At 38.3% G+C, this 27,350-nt stretch overlaps 1 protein-coding gene across 16 annotated transcripts in view; it reads right to left on the minus strand.

Annotated features, from left to right (window-relative positions):
* Positions 1-27,350, minus strand: part of cfap20dc (CFAP20 domain containing) — a 294,908-nt gene that overhangs the window by 114,341 nt on the left and 153,217 nt on the right. For 13 of the 16 annotated variants that reach the window (XM_062969646.1, XM_008105414.3, XM_008105417.3 and 10 more), the window contains 3 exons: positions 18,774-18,913; positions 17,930-18,110; positions 5,329-5,648 (listed from right to left, as the gene is read on the minus strand). In XM_062969646.1, the coding sequence (XP_062825716.1) occupies positions 5,329-5,648; positions 17,930-18,110; positions 18,774-18,913 (641 nt within the window). The remainder of the gene's footprint in view (positions 1-5,328; positions 5,649-17,929; positions 18,111-18,773; positions 18,914-27,350) is intronic. The other 3 variants (XM_008105415.3, XM_062969648.1, XM_062969645.1) reach the window with 1 other exon arrangement.

The following is a 27,350-nucleotide window of genomic DNA, read 5'->3' on the forward strand; positions in this document are numbered from 1 at the left end:
TGTACATAAATCATATTTACAAACTACATGGATGTCCCAGTAGAGTAGTCAGTGACAGAGGAGTACAGTTCACAGCAAAATTTTGGGAAAAATTCTTGGAAATGCTAGGAGCAGAAAGGAGTCTAAGTTCTGCTTTTCACCCCATGACAAACGGAGCGGTAGAACGTACTCAGCAAACGCTTGGGCAGTTCCTTCGAATGTACTCTAACATGAGACAAAATGACTGGTCTAGGTGGTTGGCTTTTGCGGAACTAGCCTTTAATTCAACTATACATTCAGCAACAAATAAAACCCCCTTTGAAGTAGTTTACGGGTATGAAATACAGCCTTTACCCCAGTTGCCAAGGTGGACAGAAAATGAGGAAACAGAGGCAGGGAAGTGGAAAACGCAAATGCTAGAATGTTGGAGTCAAGTGACTGCATCCTTAAAGGAAGCACACAAAAAGTATAAAGCGTTCGCAGACAGAAAGAGGGTGGAAGGCGATAAATTAAATAAAGGAGATCTAGTGTGGTTAAGTACCCAAAACATCAAATTGGGGCTACCTTCAAGAAAACTGGGCCCCAAATATATTGGACCATTCAGAATACAGGGTGTTATCAATGAAGTGACTTTCCAGTTGGCATTGCCAAAAAGTTTAGGGAAAATACACCCAGTATTCCATCGCAGCTTACTGAAAAAGTATATGGGGACTTTGGACAAAATGGACACATAGAGTTATTGTTTGATTTGTTTCAGAACTATGATGAAAGAAGAACCGAAGAGGAGGACGAAGAAAACGAGGGCGCCATGTCATGGAGCCAGATCCCAGGGCTGAATTTCCAAGCCCTGAATCTGACTTCATAACATAAAACAACCCTGCAAGCACCTGGCGGGAGAAGATAAAATGAGCCTGGGAACTCAGAGTTGAAAGTATAAACAATTATAATTGCTGTAGTGTGTGGGAATAGAAATCATGGTAGAAATGTGATCCCGAAGGTGGGGTTTGATGATGATATTTGCGTGTGATATTACGTTGCATCAGAAGTGATAAAATTAGATGTATGTAAACATTAGGTCATTCTCGACTTTTCCAAAGTCATGTATTCTTCAATAAAGATTGAATTTGAGAGCAGCTATCTTTGATCTGCGTTCAGACTGGTCCTTTGAAGTGAGCCTGACAGTTTGGCTTTCATTTTTTATTAAAAATATTATCTTGGTGGAAAAAAGCAATAGCTATTGATGGTTACTGTGCCAGAGTAGAAACAGGGAGATGAGAATTCAACTCTCAGCTTGTCCAGCTGCATTGAACAGGGCTAAAGGGACAAATTACAGGAGCAGTGTATGCTGCCTTGAGTTCCTTAGAGCACATGCGTCAAATTCAAGGCTTACGGGCCAAATCTCACCCGTCATGATATTTTATGACCAGATGCTTGACTACAACTCCTGTTTTTTCATCATTAGATATCATGACTAGAGCTGATGGGTGTTGTGATACAGTAACATCTGGAAAACTGCATCATGTTTGGTTTAATCAGGATAATGGGATTTGAATTTAGATACAAAGCTTGTGGATAGGATGTCAGACATCAAAATGTCCCTTAACCTTTCCTTTACCTCAGAGCCAGAATTGCTATTGGGTTGCAATTCCCATTATCCTCAGTCCACATGGCAGATAATCAAAAGTGATGGGAGTTGTCATTCATAAACGTCTGGGGGCCCAAACTGGATAAAAATTAAAAAGAACTGACCACTATGTAAAAAACAAACAAACTATAGTTGGTTCTCTGCATACACAACTTTTCCATTCATGGATTAAATGGCTATTTGAAGGCAATCATAAGACTGATGTGGCCTCAATGAAAATTAAGTCTGACACCTTTGCCTTAGAGGAAAAGTGAGATTCTAAAAGAGCAGTAAATAAATATGACTTCTTTCCATAATTCCCTGATTTTGCCTCATACTTGCTGTTTTCTAAGTTTTACTTGTATTTTGTAAGTGTCCTCTGTACTCATAAACTTCATATCTTTTTATACATGAGATACATTGATCATGAGACAACAAATATTTCTTTATCCTCTTCAGTACTGATTTTGTTAAGGGACACACCATTATTTTCTACACCTACACAAACATCACCCTAGACTTTTATTTGCCATCCGAGTTAATACTTTAAACAATAGGATAACTTGATTTAGAAAATTACATTTTAAAAAATATCACTAAACCACATTATAACTAAATGCTCCTTATTTGGATCTGCACACTACTCATCAATACACATTTCCATTTCTATGCTGCATTTCCCCCCATCTAAATATCTACTATTCAATCATCCGACAGTGCCAAGAACTTCAATAAAGTATGTCTGATTAACTGTAGCATGGCATATGTACAGCGAAGAGGCTGATTTCCCCAAGGAAATGGCTCTTCTATTGCCATATCACCTTCTTTCAAAGAACATGCAGATGGGTATTTGGACAATAATTTTCTGGATACAGAAAACTTGATTGCTCTTCCTGAGGCATAATTTTAAAAAGATCATTCTTGAGAGCTACCCACTTTGGAGCAGATGGTACCTAGTTCTTTTGTAACCAGATATTTAATGTTGAGAAGCCAAAGTTAACATGCTTTGTGAAGAGAAGAGGAATTTTATTCATTAAAATATGAATGAGAAGAAAAGTGCTTTGGGGATAACAAATGTAATGCTGCACAGAGTCATGAGAGCATAAATGGCATACATTTAATGCATTTGTTTAGCAATTGCAGCCTCAGTGGTGCAATGAGAATCCAGACCAAAAACACATAACTGACCCCTACCAACAGAATGATCATATCCGGATCCTATGAAGTTAACAACAAAGGGAGACAAAAATAGGGTGGGCGAGAAAGGCAAAGACTGTCAGTACTCAGTAGTACTTTTACACTAACCTGTTAATAATAAAGACATTTAGCAAGTTCCCCATATATTTTTTTTCTTTTGGCCATAGATGGGTAGTTGTAATAAATCTCTTCCCACCCCCTCCATATTAGGAATGTTTTTTAAAATGTTTTTTTAAAAAACAGTTGAAAAATATGTTTTTTAAGAATTGAGAAACCCTGACAAGAAAAATCCATAATTGATTAAAATCTTTGCATTTCAAGGCTTATTCGGAGTAAAATTCACACATGGTTATTTTGTGCCATAAATGACATTTTGTGCACAGGATGTTGTGTACAGAAAATGCTATAGTTGTACAAAAATTACATATGGGTGATTTGAAAACAGCATTTTCAACAACCGTGGGGAAAAGTTATTACTTTTTAACAAGTTGTTACATGGAAATATGTTACATGGTACTTATGAAGCCAGCTATATGATAGATCAGGCATGGGCAAACTTCAGCCCTTCAGGTGTTTTGGACTTCAACTTCCAGAAATCCCAGCCAGCTTAATAGATGTTAGGAATTGTGGGAGTTGAAGTCCAAAACACTTGGACGGCCGACGTTTGCCCATGCCTGTGATAGATGTTTAATCTATTAATGAATAAATATCTGATGTTTTGTTATTCTACTCTTTTTCCTAGATGCCTTTTGTTTAAATGGTCAAAGTATAAACCTGTCATATTTTACCAGATCAAATGCAACATAAACCACATCCAATTTGTTCAGGATGTGAACCTTAGGGTTCAAGTTATCAAATCCAGAGCGGAGTTTTAAAGTTGTAGGCAAAATTAGTATAACAAACACAAAGCTTGATGTCTGAGTGAGCAATCCAAAAAGGACATCCATTAACAGGCACATATCCATTGATGTTTACTTTTGTGGAGAAAATAACAAACAAACAAAGAACACATGAGTAAGAAGAAAAATCTTCACTACTGCACAGTTCTTCATGCCATTCTTCTAATGGTTTGTCTTTCTGGGGAATAATTTTTGCAGAAAAACCTTTATACAGTTCTTAATATCAACAAAGAGTTTGAAAAACAGATACTATATGGTGATGATGACCACAGTTGTTCAGGATTTATGAAGTAAGATTTTCATTGATTTAACATTGAAATCATTGAATCTAACAACAACAACAACAGGTCAATGGGGAGATGCAGAAATGTCAGAAATCAGCTCTTGGTTATAGTTTAATATAACTACAGCTTTCCGAGAGAAGTTGAATGAGATTTTATGTAAAACCTTTAATCCTTTTGCATGCAATATGAACAATGTTGGACTCTATTAATCAGCTGAAAGAGATTTAAGTGATAAAACATGGTTATTATAATTAAAAAGGAAGGGGTCTGAAATGTTAATAAAGGCAGAGATGTTTAATAGTTACCATAGCCACCTGACGCAATAATCAGAAAGGTAGCTGTTGCTTTCTACTAAGATAGTGGTTCTCAACCTGTGGTGTTTTCGCCTACAACTCCCAGAAATCCCAGCCAGTTTACCAGCTGTTAGGATTTCTGGAAGGCCAAAACATCTGGGGACCCACAGGTTGAGAACCACTGTACTAAAATATTCTTCAGTCATTAGAGCACAAAATTGCCTGCCTTGGCATTATATTTAATCATGCTCCTGCAACTGCCATCCATCTTAGAAGAAATATATTTAGTTATTCTCTTGGCCCACATTCACTATGAAAAAAGGCACCTTCCTCTCCAGATGTTACTGCAGATTTATTTGTGACATATAATGAAACCACAAAATATTGGGTTTCAATTATATGAAATTAAACTTTTTTTTCAATGATGAAAATGGGGCTGTAATAACTGACAAGGAAAAATATGAAAATTATGCAATGTGTATTCCATACTCTCCATTTATTTCAATGACAACTGTCCCAATGACACCTGGGCAATGCCAGGTATACACAATAGTCTACAATGTTTTCAAGTATGTATGGAAATCTGAATTATTTTGGACAATTATCAACATTATATGAGTTTTGATTGCATTTTATCCTAGAAAATGGACAAAAAAACTTAACTGGTAATTATGTTCTGATGTGCATATTAGTTTAAAGCTGGAATCAGAATGGTTACCTTAAAAATGTGAATCAAATGAATGCCATAAGCATTCCTACATTTAACTGAACTTTGCTCACATTTCTCTTTCATCCCTGCCCCACCTTTTTAGCTTTCCTACTATTGACATTTTGATTTTGTTCTCCAGGCAGAAATCTATTTTTGCTAATGTAACCTTTAATGCCAGTCCAGATATGTTGATGAACAGCTGTTCTCCCTTTCTCTCTCTCTCTCTCCAATCCCCTCACATATTAAGCTAGAAGGAACTTCTGTCTCATAATGATAGGAGGTAGTGTCCAATATATTAGAGCAGAAAAAAGACAAGCCACAGCTACAACCAAAAATAATTCACCTCTTCATTGCTCTCATTTCCAAAGAAGTCATCCTCCATTTGAGCACCTCGCCAGACCCCATTGATCTCTTCTTTTAAATCAACAGAAAAGCTGCAATCGTCTGATGAAAGATTTAGGGGTTTCCCATGAGGTGCTGATCTAGGTTTTGAGGAATAAGTGAAAATGTCCTCCTGGTCAACTTGAGGCGCTTGTTTGTTTTCACAAGTTTGGTTGTCATCCAGTGGTGATGTTAAGAAGCCATAGGATGTTTCACAAGCAATTTGTGGTGGACTGCTGGAATCCAGATGAGAACTTTCCTTGTTAGGGAAGATCCATTCATCTGCAAAGAAGAAAAGTTCAATACAGGATATTAATAGCTTTCATATAAAAATGTCAGATTCAGTAGAAAGGATCAAGCAACTATGAGCATTGCAAAGAATGTGCTGTATTTGTTTGATTCTAAGACACAATTTATTGTAAGACACACACTAATTACAGTACCACCAACAGAAAAAACCTTTATTATTTATGTATATAAAAAGCACCCGCAATTCTAAGATGTACTCCTGTTTTTAGAAATGTTTATGTGGGGAGAAAAGTGCATCTTAGAAGTACAGTAATTGGGAATTCTCGATATTAGAAGTAGAAAACATAATATCTTAAGGATGGGGAATGCATGGCTCTCCAGATTTTTTGTATTGCAACCCTTATCTTCTTGCACCACTGGCCATGTTGGCTGAGTTAACAGAAATCCAACTCTTCCCATTCATTGTATATAACAAACTAGGGGCCTCCCACAGAACAAGATCACAAACCTATCATGTTCAGCATTGAGTATTCTGATAACTAATGGCTCTCTTTAATCAAAGAGACCTGAATCTTTCTAGTCAGACCAACAGCAAACCTGTCTATTAGTCAGACCAACAGCAAACCTGTGTATTCTTCATCATGCTGGAATTTGAAGAACACTTGAACACCAGCTTATTGAAACATTTTCTGGTTTCCTTTTCATAAAAAACAAAACATAACAAAACAAGACACTCATTTGCTTCAAAGAAAACCTCCAATATCCCAGCATCTATTTTCATGCCCTCATGTTTTATTTATATTTGAATCTCAAATACATAGTTCTGTGCTGCAACATGGGTGGCATAAAAAAGGCATGACTATATCCATTTTGCCAACTTCCCCTTCAAGCAGGCAGTGCTCATCTTTCATTTTAAAGCAACATGGAGAGTCGAAATATGGAGTCGTTTTTGTTGGATGAGTAGTAAAGGGAAAGCTTTTGCAACTTTCAAAAGGAAGCTGTGTGGTCAAAGTAAAAGGCTTGAACACCATGTGTATCAGTGAAGACAGCCCTCTAAATCAGATGCAGAGTTCTGCATAAATGCAGGGAGCACAGTGTTCAGGTGAAATACAGAAACTATCTCTAATTGAATGCAAAAGTCTGGTCTAGGGCCCACTATGTCTTCGTGGAAGCATAAATGTAGCGAGAGGGTCAAAGCATGATAGGAATCATGCTTGTAGAGAAGCAATGCTATGAAATACATTGGATTTCTATTGACAATACACTTTTATCCCTGCTTGCACTCTGAAGAATGAAAATAAAGCAAAAGTTTTGCTTTTTCCCTGGGTATATTTGTTAGCCATGGATGATCTTCCATTCATAATAGGATGAGAAGCAAATGATTATCTCTCTTTTAGGCAGATAGTTTGAGCAAAGCAAACATACAGTTGGCCCTATGCATGGATCGAACCACCCATAAGTTGATTTTTAAAAAAAAATTCCAAAAGAAAACCTTGATTTTGCCATGTTATGTAGATCACATTGTATTGTGCCATTGTATATAATATGACTTGAGCATCCATGGATTTCGGTATCCACAGGAGGTCCTGGCATCAACTCCTACAAAGATCCACTATACTTTTCAACTCAGTTGTACTACAGAAGAGGGAGAAAGTGAGCATACACAAATGCTATTTGATACCGAAAATGTAGATAGTGCAAGTCATGTGTTTTCATTCAGTGAGGCATTGATAGTGATTTCAAAATAAACAAGATGACTGTGCTCTAGACTGAATCTTTTTTCCTCTCAGCCACAAATTATACTGGAATTCTTCCATGGGGGAGGTACACATAACAAGTGTTTTCATATCAACTGTAATGAATAATTTTGTGTGTCTACTGAGGAAAAAAAAAGTAAATTATCATATAATCACAGTATTGCAGCAAACAAGATAAATACAAGAATGATCAACCCAAATGTCTAATTAGTTTCTGTGCAGAGTCAGATTTATGCTGGATCGTCTAATTACACAGTAACGTTTTAATGAAGATTTTTAAAATGGTATAAATAAGGCTGACAGGCGAGAGACAATACTCATTCATTTTATTTATTTCTTTGCCCTAAACTATTTTCCTTTTGTAATAGCACCGCACACCTGCAAAGGGAGATATATTTATGCATTCTCTTTGCCATCAATTCAAAGAATTTCCATTTTAAACCGAAAGAATTATAACAAAGCAATACAGATAATCTCTGCATTATGGAGCAATCCAAGATGAAAATCATAACTGAGACAAATATTTATCCTTCACTCCCTTTGCAACCAAACTTTGATTCTTCTTTCCAATTCTCTGATCTTAAAAGACATAGGGTTCTTCTGTTTGTTTTCCTTATCACTACTGTTTTCCTTCATATTCATATCGGGAATAATAAGATGTGTGTAGGTGTGCAAGTTTGTCTGTCTGTCTGTCTGTCTGTCTATCTATCTATCTATCTAGTTAAAGGCTGCAAACAACTCAGAAGTTGTGTAATGTCCATATATTCTCAAGTGAAACATCCTAACTTAAGTATTATAGGAAGAGACTTGAGGATCAAAGCCCAGTTGATCATAGCATTTTCCTTCAGGCCTGAGGCATTTTACAACACAATACTCTCTATGTGTAATCTTTTAGAAATGGGATGGGCAACTGCTGAAACAGGCATGACCATGTGACTTTAATCTTTTGTAATACACATACACATATAGAGGGCAAACTGATCAGTGCTCTATACCATATTCAATTGTATAATGGACACATTTTATGCCATTTTTGGGTAAAAATGGATGGGAATGCAATGAATATGAAAGAAAAAATGCTGTGCCTAATAATAATGATAATTTTATTTCTTACCCGCCTCTCCTTGTGGTTGGAGGTGAGTCACAGCACAGTCAAAGCACACAAACATTGCAAAAGTTATATAAACACACATATTAAAATGTAGTCCTATAATATATACATATTAAAACATATTTCTATAATATATATATTAAATACACAGTACAGAGATTAAAACATAGGGTACAAGTTTAAAATTCATGCTTAAAATCGGTTTTGGGGCTTTGTGCCGTCACACCCAGGCACCTTTGGTTAAAATTAAGATGTGCTCCTTTCTTTGCCAGGTGGACCGCGGGGGCCTTACTTTGAAGTTCAGGAGTCCCAGCAACTAAGGCCACTCCAAATTGAACATCAAACAAGATTTTTATTTTCTCAAAGTTCTTGACAGGCTTGGCACAAGTTGTTGAGGTTACAAATACAAACAGTCAATTTATGAATCATTCAGATGTTTCCCCTTAGCTGCTGGGTTAACTTCTTCCAAAGGTGGAGAGATCCTGGGATGCTCTTTACCCTAACCCTGAGTTGCTATATCAGAAAGAGCAGGTCTTTCCCTATCTAAACTCAAAGCTAGCTTGGAGATGAAGTAGTTAGAGCTTCTTCCAATGGCAGAGAAATCCTGGGATATTCTCTGCCCTAGTGCTGAGTTGCTATTTTAGAAAGAGCAGGTCTTTCCCTATCTAAACTCAGAACTAGTTTTAAAGGCAAGAGGTTAGTACTTACGATGGCTTGTCTGAGCTGGCCTGGCTTGACCACACAAGCACATATGAGTTCTTTTCTCTATTTTGTAGAAGGCAAAAAGGGCTTTTCAAAATGGAGATTTTATCCCCAGGAAAAAGGGGTGGCCCTCAAGATCAAAAAGATATTTTTGCAAGCCGACAACAGCAAAGGCTTTGCAGGCTGGCTACAAACCTCTGTTGATGGTTAACTATCAGGGTGTTGCTGAGTCTGTAGCAACCCTGAAATAAACGCAAAAAGGGTGCTATTTCCTACAACTATGGGACAATGCAAGTCAAACTCCTGGGAAATGGAACAGGCTTATATATCTATACTAGCTGTGCCCGGCCACGCGTTGCTGTGGCGTTGTCTGGTGGTGTTGGTGAGAAATTGTTGAGGTAGTGGTGGCATTGAATGTCTGTTGTATGGTTGTCTTTATGTTTAGTATGCACACTGAAGTGGATTATATGGCAGTGTGGAGTCAAGACAATCCAGTTCAAAGCAGATAATATAAGATTCTAAATGGGTAATATAGCTGTGTGGAAGGGCCTTGAGTCTACACTGCCATATAATCCAGTTAAAATCTGATAAGCTGTGGAAGAAGCCTAAGTGAGGCCTAACTGTGCCTGTCCCCTGGGCTGAGTAGGTTGCTAGCAGACCAAGTGGGCAGAGCTTAGCCTTCAAACTGGCAGCAATTGGATAAAAACTATTATTCCTCTCCCTGTAATTAGGACTTTACTTTTCTTTTCTTTTTGTTGTATCAACCTAGAGCCATGAATGATGGGTTGTGTTGTCAAATTTCACGGTTGGGGGGCCTGTAGTTTTGTTGTTTTGTCCGCTGCCCTGATGCCATCACTCTTTTATATATATAGATATATAAAAGGCTTTTGGCATCACGGCGACTCACAAAACAACAAAACCCAACACCCCCCAAACTCTAAAATTGGCAACACAATCCATCATCCCTGCCTCCAGTAAGATACAACACAATCACACAAAAAACACAATCACAACACCAAAAAAAGGCCAAAACCCACAACAGGCAATGTGCTATGCTTTCTATATTTTGTAATCTATCTATATACACTTATCCTTATCTCACTTATCCAACATGAACGGGCCGGCAGAATGTTGGATAAGCGAATATGTTGGATAATAAGGAGGCACTAAGGAAAAGCCTATTAAACATCAAATTAGGTTATGATTTTACAAATGAAGCTCCAAAACATCATGTTTAACAACAAATTTGGCAGAAAAAGTAGTTCAATACGCAGTAATGCTATGTAGTAATTAGTGTATTTACGAATTTAGCACCAAAATATCACGATATATTGAACACATTGACTACAAAAATGCGTTGGCTAATCCAGAACGTTGGATAAGCGAGTGTTGGATAAGTGAGACTCTACTGTATATAAAAGAGTGATGGTATCACGGCGACCCACAAAACAACAAAACTATAGGCCCCCCAACCTCGAAATTTGACAACACAACCCATCATCCACGCCTCTAGGTTGATACAACAAAAAGAAAAGAAAAATAAAGTCCTAATTAGAGGAAGAGGAATAATTGCTTTTATCCAATTGCTGCCAGTTAGAAGGCTAAGCTCCTCCAACTTGGTCTCCTAGCAACCCAATAAAAAATAATAAAAAACACTAAAAAATAATTAAAAACACTTAATACAATAAAATACTATAATAACAGAAAATAACTAAAAATAATACAAGAAAATAATAAAATATAATAAATAAAAAGATAACTTACAATAAAAGATTAATACAATAAAATACTATAATAACAGAAAGTAACTAAAAATAATACAAGAAAATAATAAAATATAATAAATAAAAAGATAACTTACAATAAAATTAATTAAAAAATACAAATAACGTCAAATAAAAATTACACAACAATTTTTAACCAATACTACCACCACTTTGCCACAGCAACGCGTGGCCGGGCACAGCTAGTATATATATATATATATATATACTTATTATATATATATATTAAAAAAACCCCTCTCTTACCTCTGAGAGATGAGAAGGGAGGAGGGAGAACCCTTTCTAGATCTGGTTTCTGTTTTTTTTTTTAAAAAAATTTTTTTTTAAATCTCTCTTACTTCTAAGAAACGAGGAGGGAAGGTTTATAATTAATGTGACGATTATATGAGGAAAGGTGAGAAACAAATTTTGGGATCCCAAAAGAGAGGCGTAACTATTATGCCTTCCCTATGTTATCCAAAGCGCTTATCTATCTATCTATCTATCTATCTATCTATCTATCTATCTATCTATCTATCTATCTATAACTTTAAAAATGTACCTGGTCTGACATACATACAACTCAACTTAAGAACAAACCTACAGAACCTATCTTGCTTGTAACTTGGGGACTGCGTCCACTGTATCAAGACATGTTGTTTTATGTGTTATTTCCAACCTGGATTGTTCTCACCCTGCCTATGTAATAAACTACACAGTCAAGTATCTCAAGTTTTGGCAGGTTGTTACTCCTTTATCCATTCAGGTTGCTTAATTTCAGCGTTATGATTTTTGGTTAAAGTTCTTAACAGGTATCATTGGCGATAAATTTGAGAATTGTCATACGGATCACTGATAGCATATAATAATAATAATAATAATAATAATAATAATAATAATAATAATAATAATAATAAAATTGCACAGACAGACTACAAACAGAGGCACAACTATGTGGCCCAAATGATTCATTGGAACTTATGCCTCAAGTACCACCTCCCAGCAGCAAAGAACTGGTGGGATCACAAACCTGCAAAAGTATTGGAAAATGAGCACGCAAAAATACTGTGGAACTTCCGAATCCAGACTGACAAAGTTCTGGAACACAACACACCAGACATCACAGTTGTGAAAAAGAACAAGGTTTGGATCATTGATGTCGCCATCCCAGGTGACAGTCGCATTGATGAAAAACAACAGGAAAAACTCAGCCGCTATCAGGACCTCAAAATTGAACTTCAAAGACTCTGGCAGAAACCAGTGCAGGTGGTCCCAGTGGTGATGGGCACATTGGGTGCCGTGCCAAAAGATCTCAGCCGGCATTTGGAAACAATAGACATTGACAAAATTACGATCTGCCAGCTGCAAAAGGCCACCCTGCTGGGATCTGCGCGCATCATCCGAAAATACATCACACAGTCCTAGACACTTGGGAAGTGTTCGACTTGTGATTTTGTGATATGAAATCCAGCATATCTATCTTGTTTGCTGTGTCATAATAAAATAATAATAATAATAATTATTATTATTATATCTTACCCACCTTTCCTTATGGCTTGAGGCGGGTTACAATATTGCTAAAACACATAATCATTTAAAAAAACTCAGTAGAATACACATATAAAAACCTTTCCTGATCACCATCTTCATGGCAGTACTGGGGAATGCTGAGCTTATTTTGTCATGGGAAGGAAAAATTCATGGCTACAGAATGCTCTGTCATTCCTATTAGGAAGTTATGAGTTTGCAAAGCTTTGATCACCTTAGTGGAATAAGGTCATTCTAAGATTGCCCACATTGCCTAGGAGGTAATAATGAGGTAGTATAGGTTTGATTGGTAAGTATAGCAGACCGATTGTTCATTATACAGCTGTCTCAGTGGCCAGAGGAAACAAACTGCATAGCAAATGAACCACTTTGGCTTTTTTATTTTTTAAATGAAACCTGTTCCATAGAGATATCAAATGTAATAGAATGAAAAGCAGACATTAGTAACTAACTAGGACAAGTAAAAAGTTTCACTCTTCTTGATGATTGGGTTCTTTTGGTGCTTAAATTTAATAAGAGCTTACAAGAATAATTTATTTTTAGTTCTTTCTCTTTAATCATGAAAGCATGGGAGTTCTTTATTTATATGCACTGTTCTGGTAGTCTTTGTTTAATCCTGCAAATCTTTATCAATGCTCTGAAGCAAATTCCGTTGCAGGGTGTTTGATTTCCATAATCCCTGCAGTGCATACATTTATATTTTATGTGAATTGCTTTAGAATCCTTTGAAACACAGAGATTTATTCTCTTACTTTAGAAGAGCAGAGATGTTAAAAAACATAAAACTTGTACCATGCCACTGACTATCTTAGTGCCTTTCGGGCCATCACTTTTTGAATATACTATTCTGCAACTTGTCTTGCATACTGGGGAGGAGAAAATGGCTGCACAGCACAGAGAGTTAAAAAAAAACAAATTAATGTTCAGACTGCAACTTTAAGCAAAATTGAAATAAAATATATTCCCTATAAATATAAAACTATGGGCATGCTTACTTATCCTCGAGGGGAGTGGGAACCTGCCCTGAGGCCGCTGCATGACGCATGGAGCTGATTTGGGTTAATGTGGCTTGAAAAGCATTAACAAAAGTTAATGGTTGTTTCACTTTCCCTAAGAATACAGACAAAACCACAATTTTGAACCCATGTAAACATTTAGACATCTTTAAAGACAGAAGTGACCGCAACTGTTTACATGCAATTTTGTGTTCCTGGGCTCAGGTGGCCCCGAGACATAGGATGGCCACTGGCCTGCTGCTGCAACTCCCAGTCTTGAAAAGGCTGGTGGTCTTCCCTCAGTAAGAGGTGTGACATCAAATGAGGTGGTGAAGTCAGAGGGGAGAAGAGTTGTGGGAGCGGGCAGAGGGCCAGGGGAAGGTAAGGGTAGCTGTTCAACTAGGCTTGTATTGCTGAACAGTTAGGACTTCCTCCCACCTCTTCAGCTGCCTGGGCAGTGGTGGTAAGAACCATCCTAGGACCAATTTGGAATTTGACACTCTGAATTGACCTGGGGATATTATGTCCATATAGAACCATTCTATAAGGATTGATTCATACATGCAAGTTCATAAAATGACAATTTGAATTTGTATTTAGCTATCACAAGTTTTCATTCTACAGCAGTGGTTCTCAACCTGTGGGTCTCCAGCTGGTAAACTAACTGGGATTTCTGGGAGTTGTAGGCCAAAACACCTGGAGACCCACAAGTTGAGAAGCACTATTCTACAGGCATTCGCTGGGTTACAATCAAGATAGGTAGTCTACTAGCTTTGTTCTTAAGTTGAATTTGTATATAAGTTGGAACAGGTATATTTCTTAAGTGTAACTCCAGACAATTTTTAATTCTTTGATAGGATAGGGAAGGGTTACCAATCTTGTAAATAATAATAATAATAATAATAATAATAATAATAATAATAATAATAATAACAACAACAACAACAACAACTTTATTTTTATACCCTGCCCCATCTCCCCGAAGGGACTCGGGGCGGCTTACATGGGGCCTTGCCCGATAAAACAATCAAATATCAAAACACAGCAATAAAACAGTTATCCAATAAAAACAGTAAAAACAATCGTTAAAATCAACATAAAACATACAATATTAACACTGGAGACTAATTCAAAAAACAAAAAAAGTTTGTTTTTATGTCTGTGTCCCTGTTTAGAAGATTTCACTTCACTTTCTGTCCCTGTGACAACTGAATTTTGAAAATGTTGGGTTGTTGTGAAAACAAGGACTGGTGATACAGCTTCAGTGGGGAAACTATTTCCCCGTTATAACTCCCCTATAGGAGTGAATTTCCCTTCCTACGGGTAAATTTCCTCTCACTTCCTGTTACCTCACCCCTGGATGTAAGTCAGATGTTTGTCACTAGGAGTTGTGTGTAAGTCAGGGACTGCCTGGATATATACCATTTACATCCAACCCAGGCCCTTCAATGGGGGATTAATTTACCCTACTGAACTTGTTACCCCTAGATCCTATTTGTATCAAAGGATTTCTTTAGTTCTGGGTTTCACTTTTTCTACCAGCAATCTTCTTACTTCATGATATTCCTCTGGCATTATAACACCTTTCCGCTGTATTTCTGCTGATCCTTTTTCTACTCTTAAACTCAACACAAACCACTTCTTTCTTTATCAGCTCACTCATTCCAAATTTACTAACTCTTCTAATCTGTCATTATTCTCCTTAACTCTGACATATCCTCTCTCCTCACTCCAACATTATAATTCATACACATCCTCCCTAGCTTCACATACATACTATATCACTTCAAAAAGACCTGCCTAATAAATCATTCTGCCACATGTAAGTTAACACCTAAACCTGTATCAATGTACTGAATAGCCAAACACTAACTCCCATCTCTACATGCCAGTGTGAAAATTTCACTATACATTCTCACTGTGATTTCACAGTAGACATGCGTCATAATGGACAACTTCTCTTTCCCTACAAGCTTTTATGAAAACTATATACCGTGCTGAGTTGATATATTTATTCAAGGCATTTCTACACCCACTCCCAGCTCACAATGGATCACAAAGCAACAAAAAAGAATCAAAACAGTACAAAGATAACAAACGCCTTAGAATACTCTTTTAAAACACAATCTTTTAGATTATGAAAACAATCTAAAAACAATCCTAAAATACAATTTCAGAACTATTAAAACAATTCAAAAACAATCCTAAAAGAAAAGTTTAAAACACTTAAGAGCAATAAAAGTTCAGGTGGAACAGCACTATTTTGGCTGTCCATCATAAATGTAACAGAGAGACTGGTTCCTTAGCAAAAACACATCTGAAGACCTATCTCTTCTACCCAGTCAGTTTTAATCATGAATTTTAAACTTGTGCCTTGTGTTCTTTGTTCTGTGTATTTTAATATGCATTTTATAGAATGTTTAAGATTATTATGTGTTTTATCTATGTTGTAATCCACCTTGAGCCATGAAGAGAGTAAGAAATAACATAAGAATATTATACTGTACTGGGCTGTACTGGGACAACTGCAACAATTTTTGGATGATACAGTCGGCCTGGACCCTTTCCAGTCAGGCTTCCGCCCTGGCCATGGGACAGAGACATTCCTGGTTGCCATCACAGATGAACTCCGTCGTCAGTCTGATAGCGGCGGATCAGCGCTTCTGGTACTTCTCAACCTTACCGCAGCGTTTGACACCATTGACTATGACCTAATGATTCACCGTCTCACCATGTCCGGAGTTCGTAGTCAGGCCCTCAATTCGTTCAACTCATTTCTCTGAAACCGGAGCCAATGCGTGGAGTATATGGATCAAGTCTCTGACAGATCTTCCCTCCTATGTGGGGTACCCCAAGGTGCAATTCTCTCCCCTCTTCTCTTCAGCATCTACGTTAGACCCCTTGCTAGTTTGGCTCGGAGTTTCGGCCTAGATTGCTATCAATATGCGGACAACACCCAACTCCTTCTGCGCTTAGAGCCTGGAGCAACGTCAATACCAGACAATTTTACCTTATGTCTGGAGGCTCTGTCGAACTGGCTACGTGTTAGTAGACTGAAGGTGAACCCGGCAAAGACTGAGATTCTTTGGCATGGCCGCTCGACTGGTCTGACCCATTTGCTACCCACCTTCGATGGTGCTGCCCTATCTCCTTCGCCTACCGTTAACAGCCTGGGTGTCGTTTTGGATTCGCAGCTGACAATGGAAGCTCAGGTCGCTGCTGCTAGCAAACAGGCCTTTTTCCATCTACAACAAATGAGGCAACTGGCACCCTATCTATCTGATGAGGCTCTGGCAACAGTCATCCATGCCACGGTCACGTCTAGGCTGGATTATTGCAACGCCCTGTATGTTGGCCTTCCGATGTCCACGACCCGAAAGTTCCGTATTGTTCAGAATGCGGCAGCCAGGCTACTCACAATATCACCCATGAAATGCCATATAACACCAGTGCTGCAGCACCTGCATTGGCTTCCAACTGATTACCGTGGTCTATATAAGTTCTGACCTTTAAAATTCTTTACGGCCAGGGCCCATTGTAGCTTAGGGACCGTCTCTCCTTCTCCCATCATCGGAGGTCGCAACGACCATCTCAACGCGACTTACTTTACATACTGGATCCTAGAGAAGTGCACTTGGAAAGGACCAGATGCAGAGCTTTTTCTATTTCTGCCCCTGCCTTATGGAATGCCTTGCCGCCCTATATGAGAGCCATGCGTGAGTTAGGGCCTTTTACCCTAGCACTTAAGACCTGGCTCTTTACTAGAGCTTTTAATCTATATTAATTTTATCAATATTTGTATGTATGTATTTTTATCCTTTACAATTTTATCTTGTAAATCGCCTAGAGCATCTTGGATGGAGGGCGATTAATAAGTAATTAAATGATGATGATGACGATGATGATGATGATTGTTGATGCTGCTATACAGAAAGTCCTGCTATTGTACATACCAACCTAACACCCATCTTCTCTACTCTCTTAATTGTGGTGGAGAAGCCCCAAGAGCCACAGAAAAAAGAACAGAGTCAACCATTACTTCTTTTAGGCTTCCTCTATGCTGAAAAGGCCTGAGAGAAACACCCACCTCCTCTTCTGTGGGGAAGCCGCCACTACAATTTTTCAAACAGGCATTCAAATGGTATCACAATGACCCGTACATAAGTTGTCCCAGGTTTTTGGGGCAATCTTTTGACCAAAAAAAAAAAAAGAGGATTACACAAGATGATATATAGTATATGGAGACATACTGCACAACGAAGTGGGAATGATCACCCAACTGCTATGTGGAATAATTAGCTATTACAGGACAATCAGAATGAAGCAGGAAACTTGTTAAACATTAAGTACACAGAAAACCATCTTGGTGCTGTTATGCACGAACAGTTTGGTAAATGTCTCAGCGCCAACCTTTATAGCAACAGCATGATTATCTTACCATGATCCAGCAACATTTGATCTGTGTACTGGATATTTTCTTTGTTTCCTTGCTCTACAGCTACATCAAGTGGACAGGGAGACTGTTTGGACTTGCCACTAACTTGTGTTGGTTCTTTTTCCTTTTCCAAAGCGGGCACTTGGCATGATCTGTTCGCTTTAATGCTTGCAGATTTGGTCACCTGTAAAAATGTAGAAAAGTAAAGCTAAAATAACCTTCCAATTCAACCCACTAGAAAGAGATGATGATGTTGGATGATGATGATCAGCATGTGATTTTGGATTTTAGAATTCTAGATAAGAGATGTTCAACCTGTACTTGTTTTGAAGTTTCCAAGGTATTTCTTAACCAAAATAGATTCTCTCCTTTGATGCCCAATTCCTGAGTGAAAGGGTAGTACCTGGGAGATAATATTTCTTGGAGGTTAACATATCATGATTGTAGTGTTTGGTGATGGGAAAAGCAGATACCATTGATGGGGATGGCCTAACTTTTTCGTCTCCTCCCTTTTCCTTGTTCTTGGCTCACCTTTCCCCCTCTTATATATCATTCTTTTCCTTTCCAGTGATCGAGCTTAAGAGAGAAGGGAAATGGTAAGTAACTTCTGAAATTAGACTAAGGGGCAGAGAACTGTCCATCCCACAGAACTCAGGCCCATGGGTTGCCTATCTCTGGGGAATTCCCACATCATTAGAGCACCAATTGTAACCCAGCTTCTTATTATAACAATATGCATAAGGTCATTTGCCCAATGTACATCTACTGTACACATTAAAACCCCCAATATGTCACACATTTTAATGGCTCCAGAATTATTTTTAGGTAATTGAGAATGCTTTCCTACCTCCCCAGATGCCCTTGTGCTGAATCTTCGACCAGAAGGTGGAGGTGGACCAAAGACTTTTGATCCAAATGCAATGTGGGATTTATCTTGATTCCTACTATTCCTTGCAGTGGCTGATCCTCTGTTCATTAGATGGTCTACTAAACAGTAAAAGCAATGATCAGAAACCTGGTGTTGTGAACAAGATGACATGTGATAGAATTTAACAGGAAAACTCAATATAATTGTTGTAAGAAACTTTTCTGATGCAAAAACAAAAATTCAGATCAAAAAAGTACCTTAAAGTTTTAACAAAATCCTTCTGGGGCATTTTGGGGAGTACTAATTAAATTAAATTATTGTGAGAGCTTTCTCTCAGTTGCACAAGCTTTGGGCAATGAACCCAACAACTCAAATAATGTGATCTGAAATTGCTGTGAACAAAGGTTGAGCAAAAACTTGGCAGTAAGTCAAGCAACTAATAATCTGCAGGGTGAAGAGAGCAATAATCCCGGCCATTGGAGAAAGTTGCCTGCATCACTTCTAATGAATTGAACTATTGTGAATATCAGCAGCCTAGGTCATGTTACCAAATTTTATTTATCATGCTGGTTTCTAATCCCATCTCTGTACAGTTTATCTTGTAAAATATTGCATATTAAAAGAAGGGGTTCAGGCAGCATTATCTTTAATGCACACAATGTAGTGATACAAACTGGTATTATTTTATTAGCTTAGTAACACTAACAAATACTGTGCAACAACAACTTTAATTGCTGAACTTTGCTCAATTCCCTTTGGCCAAATAACAGAAAGATTTCAGCTACTATTAAACCCTCTAAATCCTGAGTCACGTACATTGGATTAAATCAAGATTTTGTAAAAGCTCATAGTTAAAAACTACACCTATTGAAATCAAGGGGAATGAAATTAGTAAGGACTGTTTGGTGTTCCACTGATTTAAGTGATATGACTAAGACTGAATTCATCACAATATCTTTGAAGAGATTAGCTGCCAGGAATTAAATTTTTTTTTTCCTGTTAGACTGGGAATGTGGAGTCATTTACTATTCTAAGCTATTATCAGCTATTCTCATAAAATAAACTGAGTGGTTGAGCATTCTGTTCCCCCCTATTAAAAGAGCTCCACTGGCTGCCGATCAGTTTTCAGTCCCAATTCAAGGTGCAGGTGATTACCTATAAAGTCCTAAATGGCTCAGGACCTGCCTATATTTGTGAATACATCTTCCCCTATGAACCCACACGGGCTCTAAGATCTGCTGGGGAGGCCCTCCTCTCGATCCCACCTCCATCTCAAGAGCGGTTGGTGGGGATGAGAGAGAGGGCCTTCTCGATGGTGGCCCCCAGGCTCTGGAATTCCCTCCCAAAGGAGATTAGATTAGCTCCCACCCTGGATTCCTTCCGGAAGAATCTGAAAACTTGGATGTTCACAGGTGCCTTCTCATAACCGATAATTGTCCATGTGCTTTACCTAGGCCTTGGCCATTCCATGCACTTTATTACCTTTAGTCGTTCCCATCCCTAGTCACCAAAAAATATGCATTTTCAGATTTCCATTCCCCTTAAAATGGCCCATGGCCTATGGTGCTTGACTACGGATTGGGATTACTGTCTATGTTTTGTTATTTTAACTTTTGTAAGATGTGTTATTATATTGTGATTTTATTGTGTTACTGATTTTAATTGATGTAGTACTGTTTTGGGCTTGTCCCAGTGTAAGCCGCCCCGGGTCCTTCGGGAGATGGAGCGGGGTATAAATAGTTTATTATTATGAATAAGCCCATCAGACTTGTCATCAGATTGTTATCTGTCTATGTTTACAAAACTGTATGGCGCTTTATCACTGTCCCTCATTCCTTATGACATAGCACTTTAATGGAATCCTGCCCCATGTTCCTCCTTTATTCATTCTGTTTTACCTATGGACCCTTGAGCTCTGCACCACTCACCTTTTGTCATTGCGTAAAAATTGATGCTCGGGCTTTTAAAGTAATTGTCATGTTATGTCATTTTGTTTAGTGTTGATATGTTTTAATTTACTGTCAAATTTTGGGTATGTAATGTCATGCTGTGTTGTTGTTCGGCCTCGTCCCTGTGTAAGCCGCCCCGAGTCCCTTTGGGAAGATGGTGGCGGGATATAAGAATAAAGTTATTATTATTATTATTATTATTATTATTATTATTATTATTATTATTATTTTATTCCACATAATATAACACACTTGTGCACACACCAAATATTCTCTGAAATCTGACAGTTCAGGATCAAAGCAAGGTCATGTTTGTGTTAATGTTAGGTTCTTACCATAAGCTCAGTATTGACTTGATATTAATATTGAAATACAGCAATTAAAAGCAAATTATGACAAATAATGATAAACTCAACCTAATGTAACACAGTATTACTACATTACAAAAACAGCACTGTGAATGCAATATGCAATTTTAGTTAAATGGCAGTCAATAAGCTTTTGATAGTTGCTTGGGAGTTCCAGTTGCTTGAGTTCCGGTTAACTGAGACTGTATATGTATTGTTATTGTATTTGAAATGTAATCTAATTTCCACTATTCAACATTCAAAAAAGATGTTTAACAAATTCCAACAAAATAAATAACTTCCTTGATTCTTACTTCCTATAATTTTTAAATGAACATTTTCTATAATTTTTAAAAAGATACTTTTAAAAATAATACATTAGAATCATAGAATCATAGAATCATAGAATAGTAGAGTTGGAAGAGACCACATGGGCCATCTAGTCCAACCCCCTGCTAAGAAGCAGGAAATCGCATTCAAAGCACCCCCAACAGATGGCCATCCAGCCTCTGCTTAAAAGCCTCCAAGGAAGGAGCCTCCACCACGGCCCCGGGGAGAGAGTTCCACTGTCAAACAGCTCTCACAGTGAGGAAGTTCTTCCTGATGTTCAGGTGGAATCTCCTTTCCTGTAGTTTGAAGCCATTGTTCCGTGTCCTAGTCTGCAGGGCAGCAGAAAACAAGCTTGCTCCCTCCTCCCTATGACTTCCCCTCACATATTTGTACATGGCTATCATGTCTCCTCTCAGCCTTCTCTTCTGCAGGCTAAACATGCCCAGCTCTTTAAGCCGTTCCTCATAGGGCTTGTTCTCCAGACCCTTAATCATTTTAGTCGCCCTCCTCTGGACGCTTTCCAGCTTGTCAACATCTCCCTTCAACTGTGGTGCCCAAAATTGGACGCAGTATTCCAGGTGTGGTCTGACCAAGGCAGAATAGAGGGGGAGCAGGACTTCCCTGGATCTAGACGCTATTCCCCTATTGATGCAGGCCAGAATCCCATTGGCTTTTTTAGCAGCCGCATCACATTGTTGGCTCATGTTTAACTTGTTGTCCACGAGGACTCCAAGGTCTTTTTCGCACACACTGCTGTCAAGCCAGGCGTCCCCCATTCTGTATCTTTGATTTCCATTTTTTCTGCCGAAGTGAAGTATCTTGCATTTGTCCCTGTTGAACTTCATTTTGTTAGTTTTGGCCCATCTCTCTAGTCTGTCAAGATCGTTTTGAATTCTGCTCCTGTCTTCTGGAGTGTTAGCTATCCCTCCCAGTTTTGTGTCGTCTGCAAACTTGATGATCGTGCCTTCTAACCCTTCGTCTAAGTCGTTAATAAAGATGTTGAACAGAACCGGGCCCAGGACGGAGCCCTGCGGCACTCCACTTGTCACTTCTTTCCATGATGAAGACGACGCATTGGTGAGCACCCTTTGGGTTCGTTCGCTTAGACAATTACAGATCCACCTAACCGTAGTTTTGTCTAGCCCACATTTTACTAGTTTGTTTGCCAGAAGGTCGTGGGGGACTTTGTCGAAGGCCTTACTGAAATCCAGGTACGCTACATCCACAGCATTCCCTGTATCGACCCAACTCGTAACTCTATCGAAAAAAGAGATCAGATTAGTCTGGCATGACTTGTTTTTGGTAAATCCGTGTTGACTATTAGCAATGACCGCATTATATACCACAAATGTCTTTCTTGCATTAAAGACAAACTTTTGAAAGAGAGACAAAATTCTATTAGGTCACTATCAGGCTTCCTGTATTAGTTTTCAATTGCTCCATTGTACTTTTATGTTGTGAAGGGTCTGATCTAAATTATCCAAAAAAAATGGCTTCAGAACTTTCCTGCATATAGTAAAAGAGAATAACCTTGTACTCTTTGATAGTTCTTGGTTATACAAAAATGGAAGATTCTAAAATTCTAAGGAGTGATGGAATCACTCCCTTGGGCTGGGTGACCTTTTACAGTTTAGTATCAATGTCTACAATTTTCTGACTGATGTTCTCTGCCCCCAAATCAATTAGAAAAACAGATTAACGTGAACATTTTCCATTCATGATCACAGTAACTGACTGCAATTAATTGGAAACATCAACACATACAAGGTATGTTGCACTGAACAACTGGATATAGTTAAAAGCATTCTAAAAAGAAGTTTCTGCTTTTTAATTAGTAGTAAAACAACATTAGAAAATAAACCTCAAAAGATAAAAGATGAAATTACTAATTAAATAACAGTTCAAACTTTTCAAATGGCTTATGTCTAGGAAGTCCTGGTTTGGAAGCTTTGAAAGGATGGGAATAGCATAAGAATTCATTTCCTATTCATAGTGCAAGGTTAAAAATAAAGATTAGATTAAAACCAAGAGCTCAAGGGACTTCATTTTCTCTAGTTCACACACACACACAGATGAACTTGGCACAGGTCACGGATGTACCCGCTAATTATTTTACTACTTTACCAAGGGCTATATACCTTTGTACTTAGGACGGTAAAAGCTAGAGGTGCACCTTCTAATTGCCTTCCTCAAAATAGTCACTTATCTTCATTACACTGGCTATTTTCATTATTATAGGCATTTAATTATGGGCTCTGCTTTTACAGTAATATTTGAAAGAAATAGCATCATGCCTGCATTATTACTAATAATAATAATTAGAACCACTAGTACTAATTACTACCACCACCACTATACCACCACCACTGATTTACATGCATTTTGGAAAGGCTATACAAAAATTCTGTTGCTGGAAAGAGTATCTTTGATGGGTAAATAATACTGAATTAATCACTGCTTCAAATCATGTCCATCATGGTTATTGAACCATAATTTCACTACTTGCCAGAACAAATGTGCTATATGGTATTTTACTAATATTCCATCTGTGATACTGATAAAATCATGAATATTAACAAGAGAACAAGTTTTTAATGTTCATAAATGCAGGCTTTCAGCATATTATTGAACATAACTTGGGGGTACTACACTTGAATTCACCTCTGAACCTGGAGCCTCTTCTCTGCTGTCTTTTTGTTTCAATAGATCTTGAGACATCAATTAGGTATACTGTCGTCAAATATCTAATGTGTACTTACTGTGTTTTTAATTGTGTTTTAAGTTCCCGATGGAAAAATAGTGTTTCAATTGGATCGACAGTTTAATGCTTTTGAAGCTTTTATAGTCCACACAATTTTAGTTATTTTAAGTTTTATTGTAAACAACTTTGAGATCCTTTAGGGAGAAAGGTAGACTACAAACCAACTAAATAAAAAAAATACCCATCTCCTCTCAAAAATATTATGATGGTTGACAAATTCCCCAAGGTGACTGACAATTTCCCCAAGGTAATTTTGGTTAGGCCCCTGATGGTTAAACTGCTAAGCTGGTGAACTTGCTGAGCAATAAAGACCTTCAAATAGCTCCACTGTCATGACATGATAGTAGAGCCATTCAGCACTACCAGGGAACTGCATGAATAATGAAAATGTTTCATGTAAATTCTAGGTTTTGTATGCCATCTCCTTAAATTCAGATTAGGACAGGTCTGAATTTGCCAATCTAATTGCGAAGAAGAGAATGCAACTGTGTAAGGCTCTAGGGCACATAGCAAGTATGTGTTACTGTGGTAGAAAACAGTAACGTGTGTAGGTTTATTGTACAAAACAATGTTGCTAGTATGTATCAAATGGTTATTTTTCATGCAGATATGCCATGTCGATAGAATTAATTTACAATAGATTACCATGTATATTTAAGCAGTGTCCCTGGGTTACCCATGAGAACAAGCACAATGACATACTGTGTGCAATGGGAAAACTCAGATATTTTGTGAAGCGTGACAATTATTAGGACTAAATGCATATAGTATAAAAAAACACCTCATCTAAAGTTGGTTCATACTTGACAGTGGAACAGACTAAGTCATACATTTGGAGATGTATCCATACAGCTGTTTTGTGTGTCCCATTGTGAAACAATGTAATTTCTACATAAATGCACCAGTCCATATCCAGAAGCCCAGCGCAGAAACAACAAAAGCCAACAAGCATTGCTGCTTTGGAAACAAAAGCATTCAGGCAAAGAGGAGCGCTAATTTTTAAGTAAATTACCAGTTTTGATTTGTGTTTCGTGGACCACTATATTTTGTCATTAGCAAGTTGAATTGCTGAATTTAAGTAACCACATTTGATTTTGTGTTCAATTAAACCATGGTTCCATTAAATAGAGGGGGGGGGGACACCCACTTTCTACCATTTTATATTTACTAATCAACAGTACATAATCTGGGCTGGGAATTGAAGGAATTAACAACATAAAATTTTAGCCAAATTAGGCACATAATGATTAACTGGATCCATGCTGGTTTTATTAATTTTGCTGAAAGCATTAAAAACATCAAAATTGCTCTTCAATGACACATAATTATATTTGTAATTCAGGGAAATTACTTGCACACAATGAATTAGAACTTTTAGCCTAGTGAATGTCGAAGAGGAGAAGAAAGAAGGAATAGCTTTTTGTTAGGGACACACATAGGGAAAAGAGAAACGATGTAACTTTCCAGCCATTCGCTTCCTATGTAGTGCCTTTATGAAGAGAAAGGATTTTTACTGTCAGGCCTTGTCTTACAGTTAGGCAGACCAGGGCACCACTACTACTACACAGATAGAATCATAGAATAGTAGAGTTGGAAGAGACCTCATGGGCCATCCAGTCCAACCCCTTGCCAAGAAGCAGGAAATCTTATTCAAAGCACGCCCAACAGATGGCCATCCAGCCTCTGCTTAAAAGCCTCCAAAGACGAAGCCGGGGGAGAGAGTTCCACTGCCGAACAGTTCTCACACTTAAGAAATTCTTCCTCATGTTCAGGTGGAATCTCCTTTCCTGTAATTTGAAGCCATTGTTCCGTGTCCTAGTCTGCAGGGCAGCAGAAAACAAGCTTGCTCCCTCCTCCCTATGACTTCCCCTCACATATTTGTACATGGCTATCATGTCTCCTCTCAGCCTTCTCTTCTGCAGGCTAAACATGCCCAGTTCTTTAAGCCTCTCCTCATAGGGCTTGTTCTCCAGACCTTTGATCATTTTAGTTGCCCTCCTCTGGACGCTTTCCAGCTTGTCAACATCTCCCTTCAACTGTGGTGCCCAGAATTGGACACAGTATTCCAGGTGTGGTCTGACCAAGGCAGAATAGAAGGGTAGCATGACTTCCCTGGATCTAGACGCTATTCCCCTATTGATGCAGGCCAGAATCCCGTTGGCTTTCTTAGCAGCGGCATCACATTGCTGGCTCATGTTTAACTTGTTGTCCACAAGGACTCCAAGATCTTTTTCACATGTACTGCTGTCTAGCCAGGTGTCCCCCATTCTGTATCTTTGCATTCCATTTTTTCTGCCGAAGTGAAGTATCCTGCATTTGTCCCTGTTGAACTTCATTTTGTTAGTTTCGGCCCATTTCTCTAGTCTGTCAAGATTGTTTTGAATTCTGCTCCTTTCTTCTGGAGTGTTGGCTATCCCTCCCAGTTTGGTGTCGTCTGCAAACTTGATGATCGTGCCTTCTAACCCTTCGTCTAAGTCATTAATAAAGATGTTGAACAGAACCGGGCCCAGGACGGAGCCCTGCGGCACTCCACTCATGACTTCTTTCCAAGATGAGGACGACGCATTGGTGAGCACCCTTTGGGTTCGTTCGCTTAGCCAATTACAGATCCACCTAACCATAGTTTTGTCTAGCCCATATTTTACTAGTTTGTTTGCCAGAAGGTCGTGGGGGACTTTGTCGAAGGCCTTACTGAAATCCCTGTAAATCCCCTACATCCACGGCATTCCCTGTATCGACCCAACTCGTAACTCTGTTGAAAAAAGAGATCAGATTAGTCTGGCATGACTTGTTTTTGGTAAATCCGTGTTGACTATTAGCAATGACGGCATCTGTTTCTAAGTGTTTGCAGACCACTTCCTTAATGATCTTTTCCAGAATCTTGCCTGGTATCGATGTGTGGCTGACCGGACGGTAATTGTTTGGGTCGTTCTTTTTTCCCTTCTTGAAGATAGGGACCACATTCACCCTCCTCCAATCTGCTGGGACTTCTCCCGTTCTCCAAGAACTCTCAAATATGATCGCCAGTGGTTCTGAAATAACTTCCGCTAGTTCCTTCAGTACTCTTGGATGTAGTTGATCTGGCCCTGGCGACTTGAATTCATTTAGAGCGGCCAGGTGTTCCTGGACAACTTGTTTCCCTATTTGGGGTTGGATTTCCCCAAATCCT

The sequence above is a fragment of the Anolis carolinensis genome, chromosome 2, assembly GCF_035594765.1.
Source record: "Anolis carolinensis isolate JA03-04 chromosome 2, rAnoCar3.1.pri, whole genome shotgun sequence".
Classification (NCBI taxonomy): Eukaryota; Metazoa; Chordata; class Lepidosauria; order Squamata; family Dactyloidae; genus Anolis; species Anolis carolinensis.